The sequence below is a fragment of the Thermobia domestica genome, chromosome 3 (assembly GCF_964235325.1).
Source record: "Thermobia domestica chromosome 3, izTheDome1.hap1.1, whole genome shotgun sequence".
NCBI lineage: Eukaryota > Metazoa > Arthropoda > Insecta > Zygentoma > Lepismatidae > Thermobia > Thermobia domestica.
The window spans coordinates 266,798,332-266,815,830 of NC_137456.1; the positions used below are offsets into that span (position 1 = coordinate 266,798,332).

General features: G+C 33.9%; 1 protein-coding gene across 2 annotated transcripts in view; it reads right to left on the reverse strand.

Annotated features, from left to right (window-relative positions):
* The window catches only part of LOC145681642 (uncharacterized), a 243,673-nt gene that overhangs the window by 163,119 nt on the left and 63,055 nt on the right, over positions 1-17,499 (reverse strand). For both annotated transcript variants that reach the window (XM_081753261.1, XM_081753262.1), the window contains exons 3-4: positions 14,202-14,289; positions 408-493 (exon numbers count right to left, since the gene is read on the reverse strand). In XM_081753261.1, the coding sequence (XP_081609387.1) occupies positions 408-493; positions 14,202-14,289 (174 nt within the window). The remainder of the gene's footprint in view (positions 1-407; positions 494-14,201; positions 14,290-17,499) is intronic.

Consider the following 17,499-nt stretch of genomic DNA (forward strand, 5'->3'; position numbering starts at 1 on the left):
GTGGATTTTACATTGCCCTGATGAACAGTACATTGAATGATTGAATGCATGCCAGAGCCTGTATTCTCAACATACACGGGGTTTCCGAAGCTATGTGTGACTTCGGTATAGCCATTGACTTTCTTCCAGACGTAGTCACCGACCAAATTGAAAGTCGAGGATTTCAGTCATGGCTCCTCAGTACAAATTAAAATTGAACAGTTTTCACAAATTATCAGTTATTCGATGTCCTAAGAAAATCGGATTATTGAAAATCCGTTTAATATTAATACACACAAGTTTAAAAATGCAGCATATGTTTGAATAAGTATTATTAAATTAAGTTGCTAATAATAATAAGTTTTATTTGCTTTCTTTATCTAGTCGGACTTAATTTACGAAAGAATTATGTTTGAAAAACGTCTTACCATGAACGCTCCAACAATGGCAGAAACACTGGAGAGTACTACTATTGAAAATCCTGCATCAACAGAGTAGACACATATTTTAGCCTCTGTTAAAGAGAAAAGATGCTATAAATATTAAGAAAAGCAAATAGCAAAAAGAAGAAACATTTCAAATTATCCCATATATCTTATAATATAACAATATCATGTGTGTGTGTCATGTAGTTATTAAATTGAATTAATTTAACTAATTTTCTACAGATATAGATCTTGACAAGATCTAACGAATAAAGCCCTTTGCGTTTATTTTTGAATTGTGAAGGACTAGAAGAGTTAAATAACACTGCATGTTTGCCAGCAATATTATATATGCGAGTGGGATTATGTTATGGGAGCTTACATATCGGCACAATAAAAATGTCACCAATATAATACTTGTTTATACACTTAAAAAAATTTGCTTTTTATGAATTCTTGAACGCGCCCAATACCTGTTTTAAGGCGTTAAAAGTCTACTAAGTTGCAAAGAAGGTATGTTAATCTAGAAACATTTGGTCTTAGTATGAATTTTGTAGTTCGCTAAGCCTGATTGCTGATACTCTGTATGAGATTTAAGCCCGAGTTTAGGCAAAAAAAAACAAAAGCAAAAGCAAAAAAAACGGGAATTTGCCAGTTGGGAAGGAAGAGTTGACTGACGAATTCAAATGACGTGTAGTTCGTTGTTTATTTGCTGATTTATTTTTCTCAAAATTTATACGCAAAATGTCAAAGCTTTTTTAGTTACATATATATATATATATATATATATATATATATATATATATATATATATATATAGATATAGATATAGATATAGATATAGATATAGATATATGTATTTCACTCATGTTCACAGGGATACTATACGATATTTCCTTATTTACTTATTTTATTCTTTTTTTTTTACTTTCATTCTATATTTTGCATTAAACTTTCCCTTCACCGTAGATAACAGATATTTTAGTTAATTTTTTTCTTTTAATAAATGTTCAAATTTAATTATGATTAAAGACTGTGGTTTAATAGTACAGTGTCTATTTACGTTTTGTTCGACATATATCTTTAAATTCTACGTATCGTGTTTCATTGATTACAACATTTTTTTAAAAAAAAATGATTTTTGACATGGAATAATCCTGAGAAGGGGGAGGTAATTATTTGATTATTTTAGAGGTTTTGATATAAAGTTTTTCATTATGACACCTCGACTATCAAAGTAAGGATATTGTTCAAATTCCGATATTAGTTACATGGGGCGTAAAGTATCAAAAGATGCTAAATCCATTTTTTTTACCGAAATTAAGTTATATATTGCTTGTTATACGTTTCACCTAAAGAAATTCCATTTAAACAGCATTTTGTTTAAAAGTTTAGTATTTCATACTAAAACCCTACTTTAAATATGGAAGTTTGTAACCGTGTATATGGAAATTTACTGCATGTTTTGCTAGATTACTCAAAACAAAGCGAAATAGATGTAGCGAATTTTGATATTAGGCGGCTGACATACCATATTGCAATATTAGTTATAGAATTAATTAAATGGACTGTGCTTCTTATGTAAAGCACACTCATCAATCTCAAATGTATTCAATGATCTTTTGGAGAATTTCAGTAGGCAACAGAATAGAATTATTTGTTTAATATATAGAGAAACATTCAGGAGTTGTTCAGATATATTTCGTATTTTTAAAATAACATGCCAATCGGTATTTCAAGTTCGAATAAAAGGAGAGAGAATAACCGTTGCTAAAGAAATAAATTAAAATAATTCTCAATTAAACATTATTAATCTGAAATAATGCTTCTAAAATTTTCTATTATAGCTGAAGATAAAGAGTAGTATCGTAGTATTATACATGCGTCCATTTGAACTATAAGTTTGGGCTAGTTATTTACTTTCTATATGTCATGTGAATATTATTAAACCGACAATCAGAGATGGAAGAGTATGTATAATCAGTTTCAAATCTTGCATAATTTCACAGAATAATGTGGAATTGTATTAATAGTTGTTCGGTCAAAAACATTGTTTCCTCTGAAAGAAGATAAAATAACCAGGACGAGTACGAAAGGACGTAAATATACACCTTTTATTGGGTGTTTCCAAATAGGCAGTTCTTTCAGCATTGAGACTAAAGTTATGAAACTTCTATCTTCAGTATACGATGAAGATCTAAAAAAATATAATGCGTTTTAAGTTACCAAGAGTTTTCCATCTGAAATCAAAGGCAGAATCCCGTGAAGTAATTGAATCCACACTAGCTAGTATTACTACTACTACTACAACAACTACTACTACTACTACTACTACTAATAATAATAATAATAATAATAATAATAATCACATCTGAATATTATTGTATTTCTTTATAAAGCTTTTAACATACAGGTATTTAATTTTAGATTGATTGAATAATCGTTCAAGATATATCAAAATTATGTTGCGAAAGTGAAAAAAATAGAAGAAATAAAATATAACTATATGAAAATTACAAACGTAGAATAATGACTATATATGAATATATATGTAACATTTTTCTAATATAAAAATAAATAAATTCAGGATAATATCATTAATGGTAACATTAGGAAAATACATATAAATAAGAAAAAATTCTTTTATGCTTTACTTAAAGAATGAAAGGTTTAAATAAAATATAAAAGAACTGCAACAATAAATACACAAACAAAAGCCTAAAACAACCCAAAGAACGGGAGAATTGTTACGAGTGTGAACAAAGAGTGAACAAGCTCTACATCAGTAATATCAATGACCAGTTCAGGATCAAGTGAAAATCACAGTACATGTGCTGAGCTTTCTAATAGCTGAGTATTTGGGACATTTGACAATGCAATAAATTCTCACAGCACATGCGATTTCAACCACTCAACAAGTAACTATGCATCAGATGGAAGTCTTCGATAACCAAATACATGATTAGCACTTCATCTCGACGACGATAGCGAGCGGATGTTTGACACTCTCAATGTTTGTTTACTGCATTTTTTTCCTAGTCCTATGTGCTTGACAATAAGAAGACAAGAGTGACAAGAATGTACACTCATGTCCAAAATTATTCTAGCATATGTATAACTGTTTTCTAGTAAGAATATAACTTGAAAATTATTTTGCAAGTTATTTTTAATACTGATACTATGTGTATAATCGGGAAATGTATATTTGAGGTACATTTCATAGGAAAAGAATTATAAATACGAAAATCAGAATGAGTAAACCAAATACTGCTAAATGAACAAGAAAGTTATATTTTCGTTTCATTGTTCTTATTTACTGCTTTTTTGACATGAAATTTGCCACATATATTTCTTTGCCTATTATATACATACTAACATTATAAGAAATACCGGGCGAATTCGTTATCAAATTATATTGCTACAGAAACATATTTATAGGCATGCGACAATAATTTTGGACATGAGTGTACATAAAATCTATAGAAAGACTATACTCCACCGCTACTTCGGACAAGTTGGCGTGTTGACCGTTGTCCATTTCTCTGAATTTCGAAATGAGCCGTCACCCACGAAACAATGACGTAACAGTCATGTTGCTGCAGTTGTTGTTATAGAAAAGCTAACTGACACAAATGTACCTTGACTATGTAGCAAGAGGGACTGCAGCATTGCGCTCTTAAATCCGCCCAACACACAGACAAGGTCTATAGTGGTGGTCAGAAACAAAAATAGTTGACGAAGAGTCTGTCAAGACGAAACGTAAACAACGGTAAGTTGGTCTCAAAATAATGACTGGTAACGCGAGTAGTACAGAAGACGCCACGGACTAGCCTAATACCAAAGTGATAGGCTGTGTCAAGGACGAGCCAGCAGATGCATAAGCAAAAAAACTATATTTTACTTCGACCGGACTATACTAAAGTATAGCAGAGTAGATTAACTCAATAAGCACCCTACTTTGCAGAGGACGAGAACAGAATGGAGGAAAAGTTCTTACGGAAACAAGTGCGATATGACCAGATCGACGTTCAAAGATGTGATTCAGAAAACGAACCATATAAACGAATGACAAACGAGTACCATCCACATACAATTCCAGGTCAATAATAAAGTGCGTTGACAGAAGTGAAGAAATGAACACATTGAGATTCGTCAATGAAAAACTGAAGTCATATCTCATTTGACAGGGAAAAGATTATGTACAGTTGAAGTTGTCTAGTAATGCCGCTACCATAAATTATAAGATCGCCAACTAAAGCAGATCACGGACAGGAGCCTGGAACCGCGATAGCAGCTGGTACTAAGTGCACTGCCTTGTGAATCACAATTTCTTCAACAAAGCACTCTAAAAGTTTAAATCCCACACACAATTGACAATGTCGCTCATGAGTAAATTCTAAATGAAATGAACCATATCCACAAGAAGCCCCAGTCGTAATATTGTTTCAATATAATGTAATCATACGTGGTTCCATACGCCGTTTCTATGTCGTAATAAAAAGCCAAAAGAAAGTTCCCTGTTGGGAAACGATATCACGAATGTATATCTCAAGATGAAGGAGATTGTCAGTAGGGCTTCAAAAAGCGTGGAATCTGTTTTGATATTTTTTCAAGGCAACATTAGATTCAAATACAACACCAGGCGCGCTTTGTCAATAGTTAAAAAGTCACTTCCTAAAAACAATAAGTAAGTAGCAGATGGAACTATTTGCAGTTTTCCTAGATTCAAGATGGGAGGATTAGAGCATCAAACAAATAATGTAAACAAAATCATTTAATCAGATGCGATTAGACAATTGTATTAATGCAAGCTGTATAACGCGGCAGAGGTTGCTCAACACATGATATCAGGTTTTATCGGGTCGTGGGGCAGTATTCTTCGATTCAAGACAGTAGAATAAAACTCAGCAAGCGTGAAAGAGGCATTATAGTACTCACTGTTTGCGTTGTGGAATTTTAGTGGCTTGGGGTCTAACCTTGTCTGAGAAAGAACAAACGCTGCTAGCTTGTATGCAAATTCAGTGGTAGCAGGAAACCTTAGCCAAACAGTTAGTTGTTAGTGTAGGTTTAGTCTCCAAAACACTATTAGCAGATAAACCAGGCAGAGCAACAGAAGGATTGTTACCAGTAAGAGATAGAAAACGATGCAACACTGTAAACACAAGCATTCAATCACTTCGGAACGAAACATTTTTTCAACTTTGGTTTCCCGAGGGTTTTGCCACACTTTAAGCCTTGACCACGCAGAACGCAAAAACGCTGATTAACAAAGAATTAAGTGCCCATCGAAGTGTAATTATAACGTCACGCATTTCCGTATAGGAGCAAGGAGTTGTTCGATAAGGACTGTTGCCAAATCATACTGCAATGGAACCAGAGTAACATTGAGAGTGTCCGCTAGTAAGAATCTACTACATAAGTTGAAGATATAACATGACGACAATGAGGGTCACTGAGAGCACAAAAATTATTCCAGTCGCCAGAGGGGGACCAATAAAAGATAGAGCGACTTTCGAGGAAAAATTGAGAGGCAACACTGCCACAACCATCAGGTGACACTTTCAACGTCAATAAGGTTGAAAGACCAGCACTAACAATCAGAGGTCGATTTTGGAATTAGCGCAAGATAATTAGTTGAAATGGCGTATATTAACTATTCTGTAGTCGCTATCTTGTAATAAACAAATAATGCGTGTCACATTCTTGTTAATTATTTCAAAAGTAAAGACTCGTCAGTCGTGTTTATTTATCACCACACAATTTTTCCTATAAGTCACTGGTAAGTGTGTCAAGATATAGTCTACAAAGAGATTATTATCAAACATTTCTCCATTAAAACTAGATAAATCACTATATAGGTCTCTACAAGATATACTACCACGACAATAATTACACTTTGTGATACGACTGACAACACTATTTTAGCCGGAACATTGCAGAATGTGTTCAAGATTGGGAAGAAATGGATGAGAATATATTTTAGAATGAATTTATTAGACGTCAACGTTATAATCCCGTCGAATTAGTGATGGGTAAATTCCCGGGAAGATATTTTTCGGGAATATTCCCTGGGAAAATTTCCGGGAAGATTCCCAAAATGGGAATATTCCGGGAATGTATGTACAAACACAAAGAAAAGTGAATTCCATTACTATACGTATTACGATTTCAAAGGTAAATTCATTTCTTATCACCGTATATTGATACTAGTATGTCCAGAGGACTCTTCAAAATGTATGTTCTGAACGGTATTATGTTGTTTTATTAATATTTTATTATATTTGGAGAGTACGCATAAATGTAAATTTACTTACAATATGTTGTATGCAAGTAAATATGTGAAAAAATATTATAGTAAGTCCATATACTTTTACACCGATAAACAGTTTAAATTAAATGTAAGTGGATTTCTAAACTTGACTCTACTATTGGTATTATAAACATATTAAATTTTTAAACGTTATAAACAAATTAGGTTGGGTAACTGTCAGAAGGCACATGTCTCATCACGTCTTAGAAGACACATTTGCGCATACATATTTATGTTCACAATATTTGAGACGTCCAGTTGCAAATGAACTCTTGTCCACTTACACCAAATTCCAGAAAAGTTAGAAAAAATGTATTATCTGCATCTTTTGTAGAATTGGGATTACTTCAGTGTGTTCACGTGAAAAACTTGAACATCCTCAAATATTTTCAGTTCTACAAAACGCATCGACACTACAGTTATTGTTGGTTTTCTGGGAATTTATATAAATGGAGAAGAGTCGTTTGGGAACTGGACGACTCATTTGCAAAATACTGACCTAGTTTTATAATTTAGAACGTAACATTGCCCCACAAGACCTTTCTTCCTACATGTTACTAGGAATTTCATGCGTTAATTTACATTTAAGAAAAGCCTAAGGACCTTTTCAGAAATTCGAGTCAGAGACAGGAACTGACGTCTATTACTAACAGTGGTTCGGAGTGAATTGATAGTACTTCATCTCTATTTCTACATAATTTCTACATTATTTTAAACTGGCTCCTTCTCATCGTTTTTAAATAAGTACTTTCCTACTTTCTACTGCAAATGGAAATGGAACTTAAAATATCATATTATTAGTTATATAAAGTACTGTCAAAGAATTTATTTTTTTAAATCTCCAAATTATTTAAAACCTAGAAGCAAAACATAATAAATGAAAATAAAGTAATTAGACACATGAGTCTTATAATTTGGAAGAAAAAGTAAAGGAGTGGAAATAAATTTCTTCCCGGGAATTTATATGCCAGGGAAAAAACCGGGAATATTCCCATTTTTTATTTTCCTTCCCACCGGGAATATTCTCACTGCCCATCATTACGTCGAATGTCGTAGACTAGCACATTAAGACAAAGATTCTGCAGTGAATACCAGAACATACTCTAACTATTCCCACCCAGAATTATTTAATGATGATTTCAACGAAAAAATATTGAAACAAATTCAGTAGTTTTTAAATTTTCCCAATTCTGAGTGAGTGGCGTAAATGAAATTAGAGGTACTCGAGGGTTTTAGATCAGGGGTCACAAAAGATAGGTTTTAGGGATATGTTAATTAATTCCTATTTGTATCACGAACTAGGCCTATATGATGTACCAAAGAACGCTTCAAGTACGAAATCAAACTACAATCAATTTAAAAATGTTGGTCACTACCTTTGCTCTTTGCTATCTGGAAAACCAAAATAATGGTAATGTATCCTTTCCCTCACTTTATATTGAAACTCATTTTCTTTATAAGTTATTTGTTCTAGTAGTATTTATTATAATTCTAATTTTCTATCACTACGGAAGGAATGAAAACGTACTGATACAATATTGAATTTATAACCGTCAAGAGGTTATATAAGTCTTCTTTGTGAATGCTCTGTATATTTTGGAAAGACAGAAATTATTCTTCAATTTATACTTTATTTTTGCGACGTAAATAACTTCTTTTGTTCGGTGCGAGCAGAGAGTAACCGATCTCTTTCCCACGAATCAGGAGCAAAATATTCTTTCATAGTTCACCCATACATGTATCTGAAACGTTTCACTACTGTGAGGAAATTTTAGTAACAGAAGCCATATTTATTATATGAACTATATGTATGATAATCGTATTTATATTACTTAAATCCTCAGTGTTTCTTACAAAGGGAACAAGTTCATATTTGAATGTGGGAGACCATTGAAATTTATAGCATCACGATAGTTTGGATTTAACAAAAGACTGGTAGTAAATGTCAATAAACAAACAGACCACAAACGGAATGTTTACCAACAAGGATATAATACAAATATCCATGCATTTTGCCTTTCAATTTATACCAAATTGCACAACTGTTATATTATTTGTACTAATTTAGTGCTTACGTGAAGGTCATTTTTTAAGAATCTTACTTAATCTAAACAAACAGACCACAAACGGAATGTTTACCAACAAGGATATAATACAAATATCCATGCATTTTGCCTTTCAATTTATACCAAATTGCACAACTGTTATATTATTTGTACTAATTTAGTGCTTACGTGAAGGTCATTTTTTAAGTATCTTACTTAATCTAAAGGTGTAGAGTCGTTATGCAGAGTCGTTTTGAAGCATGATTAGTACAATATTAAAGCCTTCGACTTACATATGATTCATGCAGTAGAAAGATCTTTAGTATGACGCTAATCATACTTCAAAACAACTCTGCATAATCCACATAATATTTATTTTTGCTTTCATTGTAGCAAACTCACAAGGTATATTCTCTAAGTGTCCCTTCGCGAATTTTGCAAACTTCTTCGCGGCCCAATGTGTGTTTTATTAATTTTAGCAGCCCATGCCAGTAATTTGCTTATTTAGGGGCTTTCACATACCCTTAATTCACTATTATATCAGACACAAAATTGCTTTTAGTTTCGCTATATGTAACTAGACTTGAATGTGAGCATGTGTGAAACAAATTGGATCAAGCCCGCCCACCACGGCCGCTATCTTCGATCCGACCCATTGGATTCAATTTTCGGTTTTTCAAATGGGAATAGGTGCAAGTGATAAATCAAATTAATGTACAATTTTCTCGAAAATTTACTGTTGTAGTGAATTTTACGTACCCTGTACGTTGGGAAGGTTTTGTATGTAAAATCCTTCCAAGCACTTTGCGAATAGACATTGTAGAGTAATATCAGTTATGCTTCTGTTGGAGATGTTGACAAATCAAAACAATTTTAACTGAAAAATACTGTAGGCATAAACAAAATATTTACAACATCGGTGTCATAAACTTATTATATTTTTGTGAGTCGTTGTTATTCCTTCCATCTTACGCTAACTAGGAAGTCAAAATTCCTAATTGCTCGTCAAAATGCCTAATGAAAATCCAGATATGCCTATATTTGGGTGAAAACCTAGCATTTCCGTAATGTCGTTTGTGTGTCTATGTATCTACGTTTAGAGATTATTTCGTGAATGTTAAATCATGTTAAAGATTACATATAGAAGGGGCCCTCCACAACTTTCTACTTGGTTCAATATTGGTGAATTGCCTGACATTTAACACGTAATACCTTCCCAACAATACTCATTATGGTAAAACTGATTACAGCAACGAATGTTTGGGAAAGTTGTACATGAATTTGATATATCACTTGCGCCTATTCCCATTGGAAAATCCGAAAGTTGAATCTAATATGGCTGGTCCAAGATGGAGGCTCGGTTTAGTAACAGGTGTCAAAGAAGCAATACTTGATCCAATTTGTTTTGCATTTGCCCATATTAATGTCAATTTATATGTAAAGAAAGTAAAAGCAATTTTTCGTACTAGGATTATAGTATTATATAATTGGATTCCTGATATACGAAGGCCCATAAATATGCACATTATCTGTATACAGGGTTGGAAAAAAATAGTTTAAAAAATAAAACCTGTGTTTAATACATGAAAAAAGTGTTGAAAATGTTTAAATGCATTTTAAAACACACAAAAACCTGTTTTAAACATTTTGAACAGTTTAAAACATGCTTTTAAACATAATTTAAATGAGTTATAACGTATTAGTATGACCTTTTTTGCTCTTGCAAAAGATCGTTTCATTTATTTCATTCTCATTTAGAGTACACTGTGTTGAGTACAGAATACGTATTTCAGTACAGATTAGTAATTATCAACTTATTTCATATCATGACCCCCCTTTTATTACATCCTCTTGTAGGGGGGCGCGGTGGCTCAGTGGTAGAGCGTTCACCTCTGGTGCTTGGGGTCCCGGGTTCGATCCCAGCCCCCGCCAAGTGAACTTTGTGGTGGACAAACACCGTGCTCGTGGGTTTTCTCGGGGTTCTCCCGTTTCCTCCCACTTTCTTCATTCCACCATTTCACTCATCTCTCATCATCACCGTCTCCTTTAGCCTAACCGGCATAACCGTGGGACGTAAAACTTAAAGATTTCATTTCATTTTTTTACATCCTCTTGTCAGTGACTCTCGTAAGTACATTCTTTTTTGTAATAAGCTTTTTAGGTAGATTTTGAAATCTACCTCCAATAGAGATTTCACACACTATCAATATACATGGCAAAATAAAAGTCTTCACCTCCCTTGTATATTAAGAACGGGCTGAGAGAGAATGATGGAACTTGCAAGTGGTCTGACACATCAGATGGTGCTATATGGCGGACATTTTTGAATGGTATTCGAAATTTCAAATGCAAAGGCAGTCTACCAGAAATACGGTAGTGCGGTTATTTTAGCCCTAAAGAAAGTCATTTTGGAATAACCGTTTCAGGAGATTTTCTATTTATACAATTAGGGACGAAGCTCGCGTTTCATGGAGGTGGGTGAGATTTTTGTTGTAAAATTTGATAACTACTTCAGAACACTGCTGCGAATAAAATTATTTTAAAATAATAAATTTTCGAAAAGTAACGTTTGATGTACACCTCATGTTGTGCTAACTTTAGAATATTTTCTGCAAACCTATGTAATTGGTTGTTTCTTGAGTTAATAATTTATTGAAGAAAGGTAATATCTGAGACATTCAGAGCACAATAGATCCAAATCCTTTTCCAATAAAGTTCAGGTTTGCTAATTCTAAAAACATAATATCTTTTCAGTCAAGAGTAACAAAAACCCTGCGAAAGGGCGTGGGATAGTTTCATATGATAGCCTCTACACAGGAGGGCGCGAGTGGCACAGGAGGGCAACCTCCCCATATCAACTTTGGTTTCAGATATTTTGACACTAAGGCAGTTTTAGAAATTTTTTGATAAGCAAAGTCCAACAGAACAAGCTTGAGGTCGTTACATCGAACAAATACGAAGAACATACAGATGATTAAAACTGGAAGGTTCCTTTGGATCAATTTCCACAATTATAAGCAGGTCCGAAACCCGAAATTAGAGCCACCTTTGGAATCTTTGGGCAAAAAACAACCCATATACCAGAGAGCAATATAGTCCTAAAAATCCTTATTGGCAGTGGAAATGGAATATAACTTATCAAAATCGGTATTACTCGGTGTAAAGACTTCAATATTTATGTTGGATTTTACAGAGCAAAAAGTTTCTAAATCTGCATTACTGCCCCCAAATATATGTAATTCAGGGTTAGGGTCGGATGATCTCTAAACTGACGTCCCTCTCTAGCTGCACATATATACAATTATAGATTACATATTGTCATGTAGTGTTTCTTTCTTTCGTCTAGGATTCGTGGTTGTGAAAAATATGACGTTTTCCGTCGGTGTATTCTTTTGGACACACCCTGCATTTATTTTTAATAATTATGCATAATTGAGTATGATTCATAACTTGTTAATCATTTCCACGCTGCAGCGTATACAATATAATGTTAATATTTTAAATTTGTCAGCACGCCGGGGAACATTAGCCCTCCTCGCCCATTTCATCAACGCCGTTTTCTAGCGGTTGTCGTGTGAAACTCTAGTCCACACCCTTTCACGTGGTTTTAGTTTCATTTATTTCGTACCCTTGGTTACGAAGATACTTGGTTTGCTGAGCAAAAGTGATCCTTTCTGAAAATGGAAATGGATTTCTTGTCCTCGGTGTGCCCCATATCCAAAACTATTTTATGAAAACTGAGTGGGAGCCATATTTATTCTGCAACCCAAATTTGTTCGAAATGCTAAAATCATTTTGTTTAGTTTGATTGATTTGTCTTGCATCAGTAGCAAAGCTATGAGAAATGGCTTTCTGTTTAAAGTGGGATCCGAACCACTAATTTTAAAATTTTACTTAAAATTGCAATCAAACTCTATACAGCAAATTCCGACGTCTCGTGCCTCTACCCTCAATATGTAATGTTAATAGACCGAAAATTGCGCCGTGTGGTGTGGTGAATACATACAGACAGCCGAAAAAAATTGAGATCATATTGTGCCAGACACTGGCGTTCGGCACTGATTTTTACAATAAGTATCACGCATCATTGGTTAGTTACACGGGAAAGTGCCGTAACTTGCGTTTTCTCTCCTGGTCCCTTCATAAAGTTATACTAATTTGTAAAGCTTTTAAGAAAATTTAGAAATTAATTGGGAAGAGGGACGAAATAAAATTTCCATAATATAGTGAAAAAGATAGTGTTGATATGAAATTAATTTTTACCTGAAGTTTCCAGCTGCATTTCCACCATACCACTGACGTTAGAATCACCAGAAGAAATTTTGGGATCATCACTTTTACCATTTGTTTGGGTTTCCACTTTTTCACAACAATGCATTTTTCAAAACGATTCTTTAGTCTTTTGAAATAAACCAACCATTTGTATCTTACACGTTTTGCAACGAGCTCGTATGATAGTTTTTTTTTTCTAATGGAGTTTAGTTACTTTAATAAATTTGCTCCAAATGATGTCCTTTTCTTTTTCCGTAAAACTAATGTTAAACTATTCCAAATTGTCTCGGAAACTGAGAACCAACATGTACTGTATCAACGAATACCTGCTATATTTTAATTTCAGAACCGCAATTTAGCAAATATCCTTCTCTTTGTTCTCTGAATACAACACAAAAATTTGTTTGTATGACAATTATTTTATTTTTTAAGATCAGTTCTCCAAGTAGTCCAACCTTCGAGTACGATAATTTCTTGCAAGTTAACTGAGAAGCAATACAATATACGCTAAAAATAAGGGGAAAAAGAAACAAAATAAATGGTAGATCATCACATTGACTTACAATAGGCATGAGAAATCCAAAGATTCACACAGTAAGAAAATAATTTCTGAAATGGGAGCAGTTTTTACAATTTTCTTTCTCAAGCTGATTTGTTCACATAAATAAAATAAAATAAAAATAAGCATATGTTTAAAACAAGTCTTAAAAATACACGTGTTTAAAACAAAATGTTTGAAACGTATACAAAATTTGTTTTAAACAAAGCAACCTTGCCTGCATGGTGCACTAAAATTAGTACAATACACTTCGGAGAACTTTGCAATTGAATCAATTTTACATGAATCTCGAGAGGACACTTCCTGAATGTATCTTGTCAGTGTTTACGAGTGTGATTTACGAGCTGATTGTATTTATAATTGCACATAAAGTACGCTCAGTGGCAAAGGTTTAGTTATTTGTTCGAGTTGAGATAACAATTTATGTCGAAATGTACTAAGATGTAAGCTTAGTAATGAGCAAGTTATCTTAAGTTTATATATTAATTGCTAATTGAATTCTTAATTTCAGATAAAAACTTTTTTTTTTTATGAAAATCAAGGTTCTTTTCGTTGCCTGAAACCATTACTTTCTACTTGAAGATTGATGTTGTATTTTAACAAGTACTTACTTTTTCTATCCTCTGGAGGTATATAATCCAGAGAATCAAGTTTTTGGATAATCAAATATGAACATGCCAATATAGATATCGCAATACCCTGCAAAAATATTAAAAATCTATTACACTTTAAATCCTTTAAATCTGATAGCGTTTGTTCAAATCAGGAAATACGTATTAGAAAGTATCACATTACTCTATTAGAAATATAAGAAGAAAACTGAATTTTATAAGGATATTCCAAAACTATATTTTTCATCAATTAATAAGTACGATTTCTGACAATATGAGGAAACTTAAGGTTGTACGTGTGAACTTATGTTATTGCCAGATTATAAAAAAATACAGTTACATGTTTGGATAGACGGTTTAACTCTTATGAACTGTAAAAATTCTGTTTGAAAAATAATTGTTTTCTCGAGCAACCTACATACAGAGTGATTCAGAAAAGTGTTACAATGCAATATCTCGCGAACTATACATGGAATAAGAAAAATGTTAATAGTCAATGTATAATACAGACTTGGCTAAAGATGGGTGAAACAGGAGGTTCCCCCGCCTCCCATTTTTGGGGGGGGGGTGTCCGTGAAATTTTAAAATGGGAACATACGTCGAGTGATACCTCTTTCGAAAGAGCTTGAAAACTTGAACATTTTTGTAGGAAGCAATTTTTGATATCAGGCATCTTTTTAAAGATGTGCTCTAAAAATGGTCCTGTATCAAATAAAAGTCCCAGTACATATACATGAGAAACGGCTGAGTATAAAACGATGAAACAAAAAATGAAAAAGGAAAAGTCATAGGTAACGTGAATGGTGTTGTCGCGGTGTCACCAGGGTCCCCATCATGACGACCCGTGCCCAACTTGAAAATGTCCAATGGGAATATAGGTCGAGTGATAACTTCTTTGTAGATCGTGGAAAGCCAAATAGCCTAGTACGAAATTTGTTTTCATTTCGGTAAATCTGTTTCAAAATGGCGGCCAGAAATGGTTCCACGTTCAGATAGAAAGCACAGTGTTCAAATTGATTGTTACAAGACAATATCCCGCGAACTATGTTTCAAATAAGAAAAGTGTTAAAATTCAATGTACAATACAGATGGCCTTAAATGTGGGTGAAACACGAGATTCCCCGCCTCCTATTTTGGATTGAGCGGTGAATGTAGAATTGTCAAATAGCAACATAAAGCGAGCGATACCTTCTTTGATAGATCATGAAATACGAAACATCTTACTACAAAAGTTTTGGTGGCCATTTTGAAAAAGGCTTGTCAGAAATCAAAACAAATTTTGTACTAAGCTGTTTGGTGTTCCGCGATTTATCAAACAAGTTATCATCGACCTATTTCCCGTTTGAAATGTTCAAATTGGCCCCGGGACCCTATGATGGGGGCCATGGGGGCACCGCCCCAAGAAAATTACACATTACCTATGGCTTTTACACTTTTCATATTTTGTTTCATCGTTTTCTATACAACCGTTTCCGATTTATAAGTACTGGTAATATTATCTGATACAGAACTATTTTGGGGGATCATCTTAAGAACGATGGCCTATAGCAAAAAGCGTTTCCTGCAAAAAATGTTCAATTTTCCAAGCTCTTTCCAACGAGGTATGATTCGACCTATGTGTCCATTTGGAAATTTTGCGTACACCCCTTCCTCCAAAATGGGGCGGGGAAATCCCGTACTTGACCCATCTTTCAGGCCTTTCTGTATTGGACATTGGCTCTTATAATTTTTCTTATTTGATGTATAGTTCGCGAGATATTGCCATGTAACACATATTTTGACTCACTATATATATATATATATATATATATATATATATATATATTCGGGTGGTTCAAAAAGTCAACTTAACGAATTTTAATCTGGGTCATTCATTCCTTTATTCTTATGACGTCAACAATCAAAACTGCAAAATATTAAGGCTCTACCATATGTTTAAGTACTCGCTCAAAGTTGATAGTTTTGAATGTACTTAGGTAATATTTGTTACAACGTAATAAAATTATATTATATTCCATATTCACTTTCATACTGCATCTGTTCGTTATTAAATCACATCAAAACATGTTTTTGTTCATAATTTAATATTTTTTTTAGTGTACCCTTCTTAAATCTTTGATTTTCTTACGGTGTAGAGCAACAACACAAACCAAATATTGTTTCTGTGCCTCATCTTTCGTTATAAAACTGTTGTAAGCTTGAATAAGGGCAACAGCTCTTTCAGAACAATCATTTACAACAGCCAGGTTTTCAACACTTGTGTTAGTTTTTTGGTATACCTCTTTTGTTATGGATCAGGATCAGGATCTTCTTGAATGAAGGATTTTGCCTATTCTTCACCATCGTTCAGAAGTACATTGAAGAATATGGTGGAGCGCCTTGTAGCATAGGATTCCAGCTGACCTGCCGTCGTGAAATTGTTCCCATCTGCTCTTCTCATATCTTTCTTCTTTTCAGATTTGACTACCATATTGTTGACTATCACTTGCTTTGTTGAATCTGACACTCGGGGATCAAAAAGTGAAAGACGAATTAGTTATTCGGACATATACCATATATGCCTTTTCATCGACGCAAATGCTGCATTCTTAAATTTTTCGTTATGATATTCTTCCAGCTGACGCAAGAAGTTGAGGTCATTGAGTGGTGCTCTATGTGCCATATTTGCCTCATTTCAGCAGCGTTCATAGATGAGGGCAACGAACAGACTTAATCTCTAAAGCTCTTTTATCTCACTCTCACAAAGATTAATTTCACTGCGAAAGAGGAAGATCTTTATTGTATATATGGGTTTGGACATCCATCTTGCATGGTGCATCTCCAGGACTGGGGAATTTGACAGTTGTTTCTGCTTTTCCTCCAAGGAATAAAAAGCAGAGGAGCATGAGTTCGTTATGATCACCTCTTTGTTGCTTTTTCTCGACGGCCTCCTTGTAGTACTCAACCATCTCACTCCTAAGGTCAGCTGTACCTTCAGGGAAAATATATTCAGGTGCGTTTTCAAATGTATTATGATCTAATGAACTCCAATTCTGCTGGAATCGTTTGAATAAACCAATTTCAGGCCCACTGCTGGTCCCAAAGCTGGTGCAGGTTTTGAATACGGCAGACAAGACAACTTCTAGCACATGGTGTCTACAAGCAATCCAAACCGCTACCCAAAGATTTTTCTTTCAATGCACATGCCCCAGACTGCAATCCTGTATTTGAGGCAGTTGCGTCGAAGACTAGACCTCTAATTTTGTTCCTCAGAGACCAATCATCAACAAGCTTTAAACATGCATTGGCTTGGGCAACT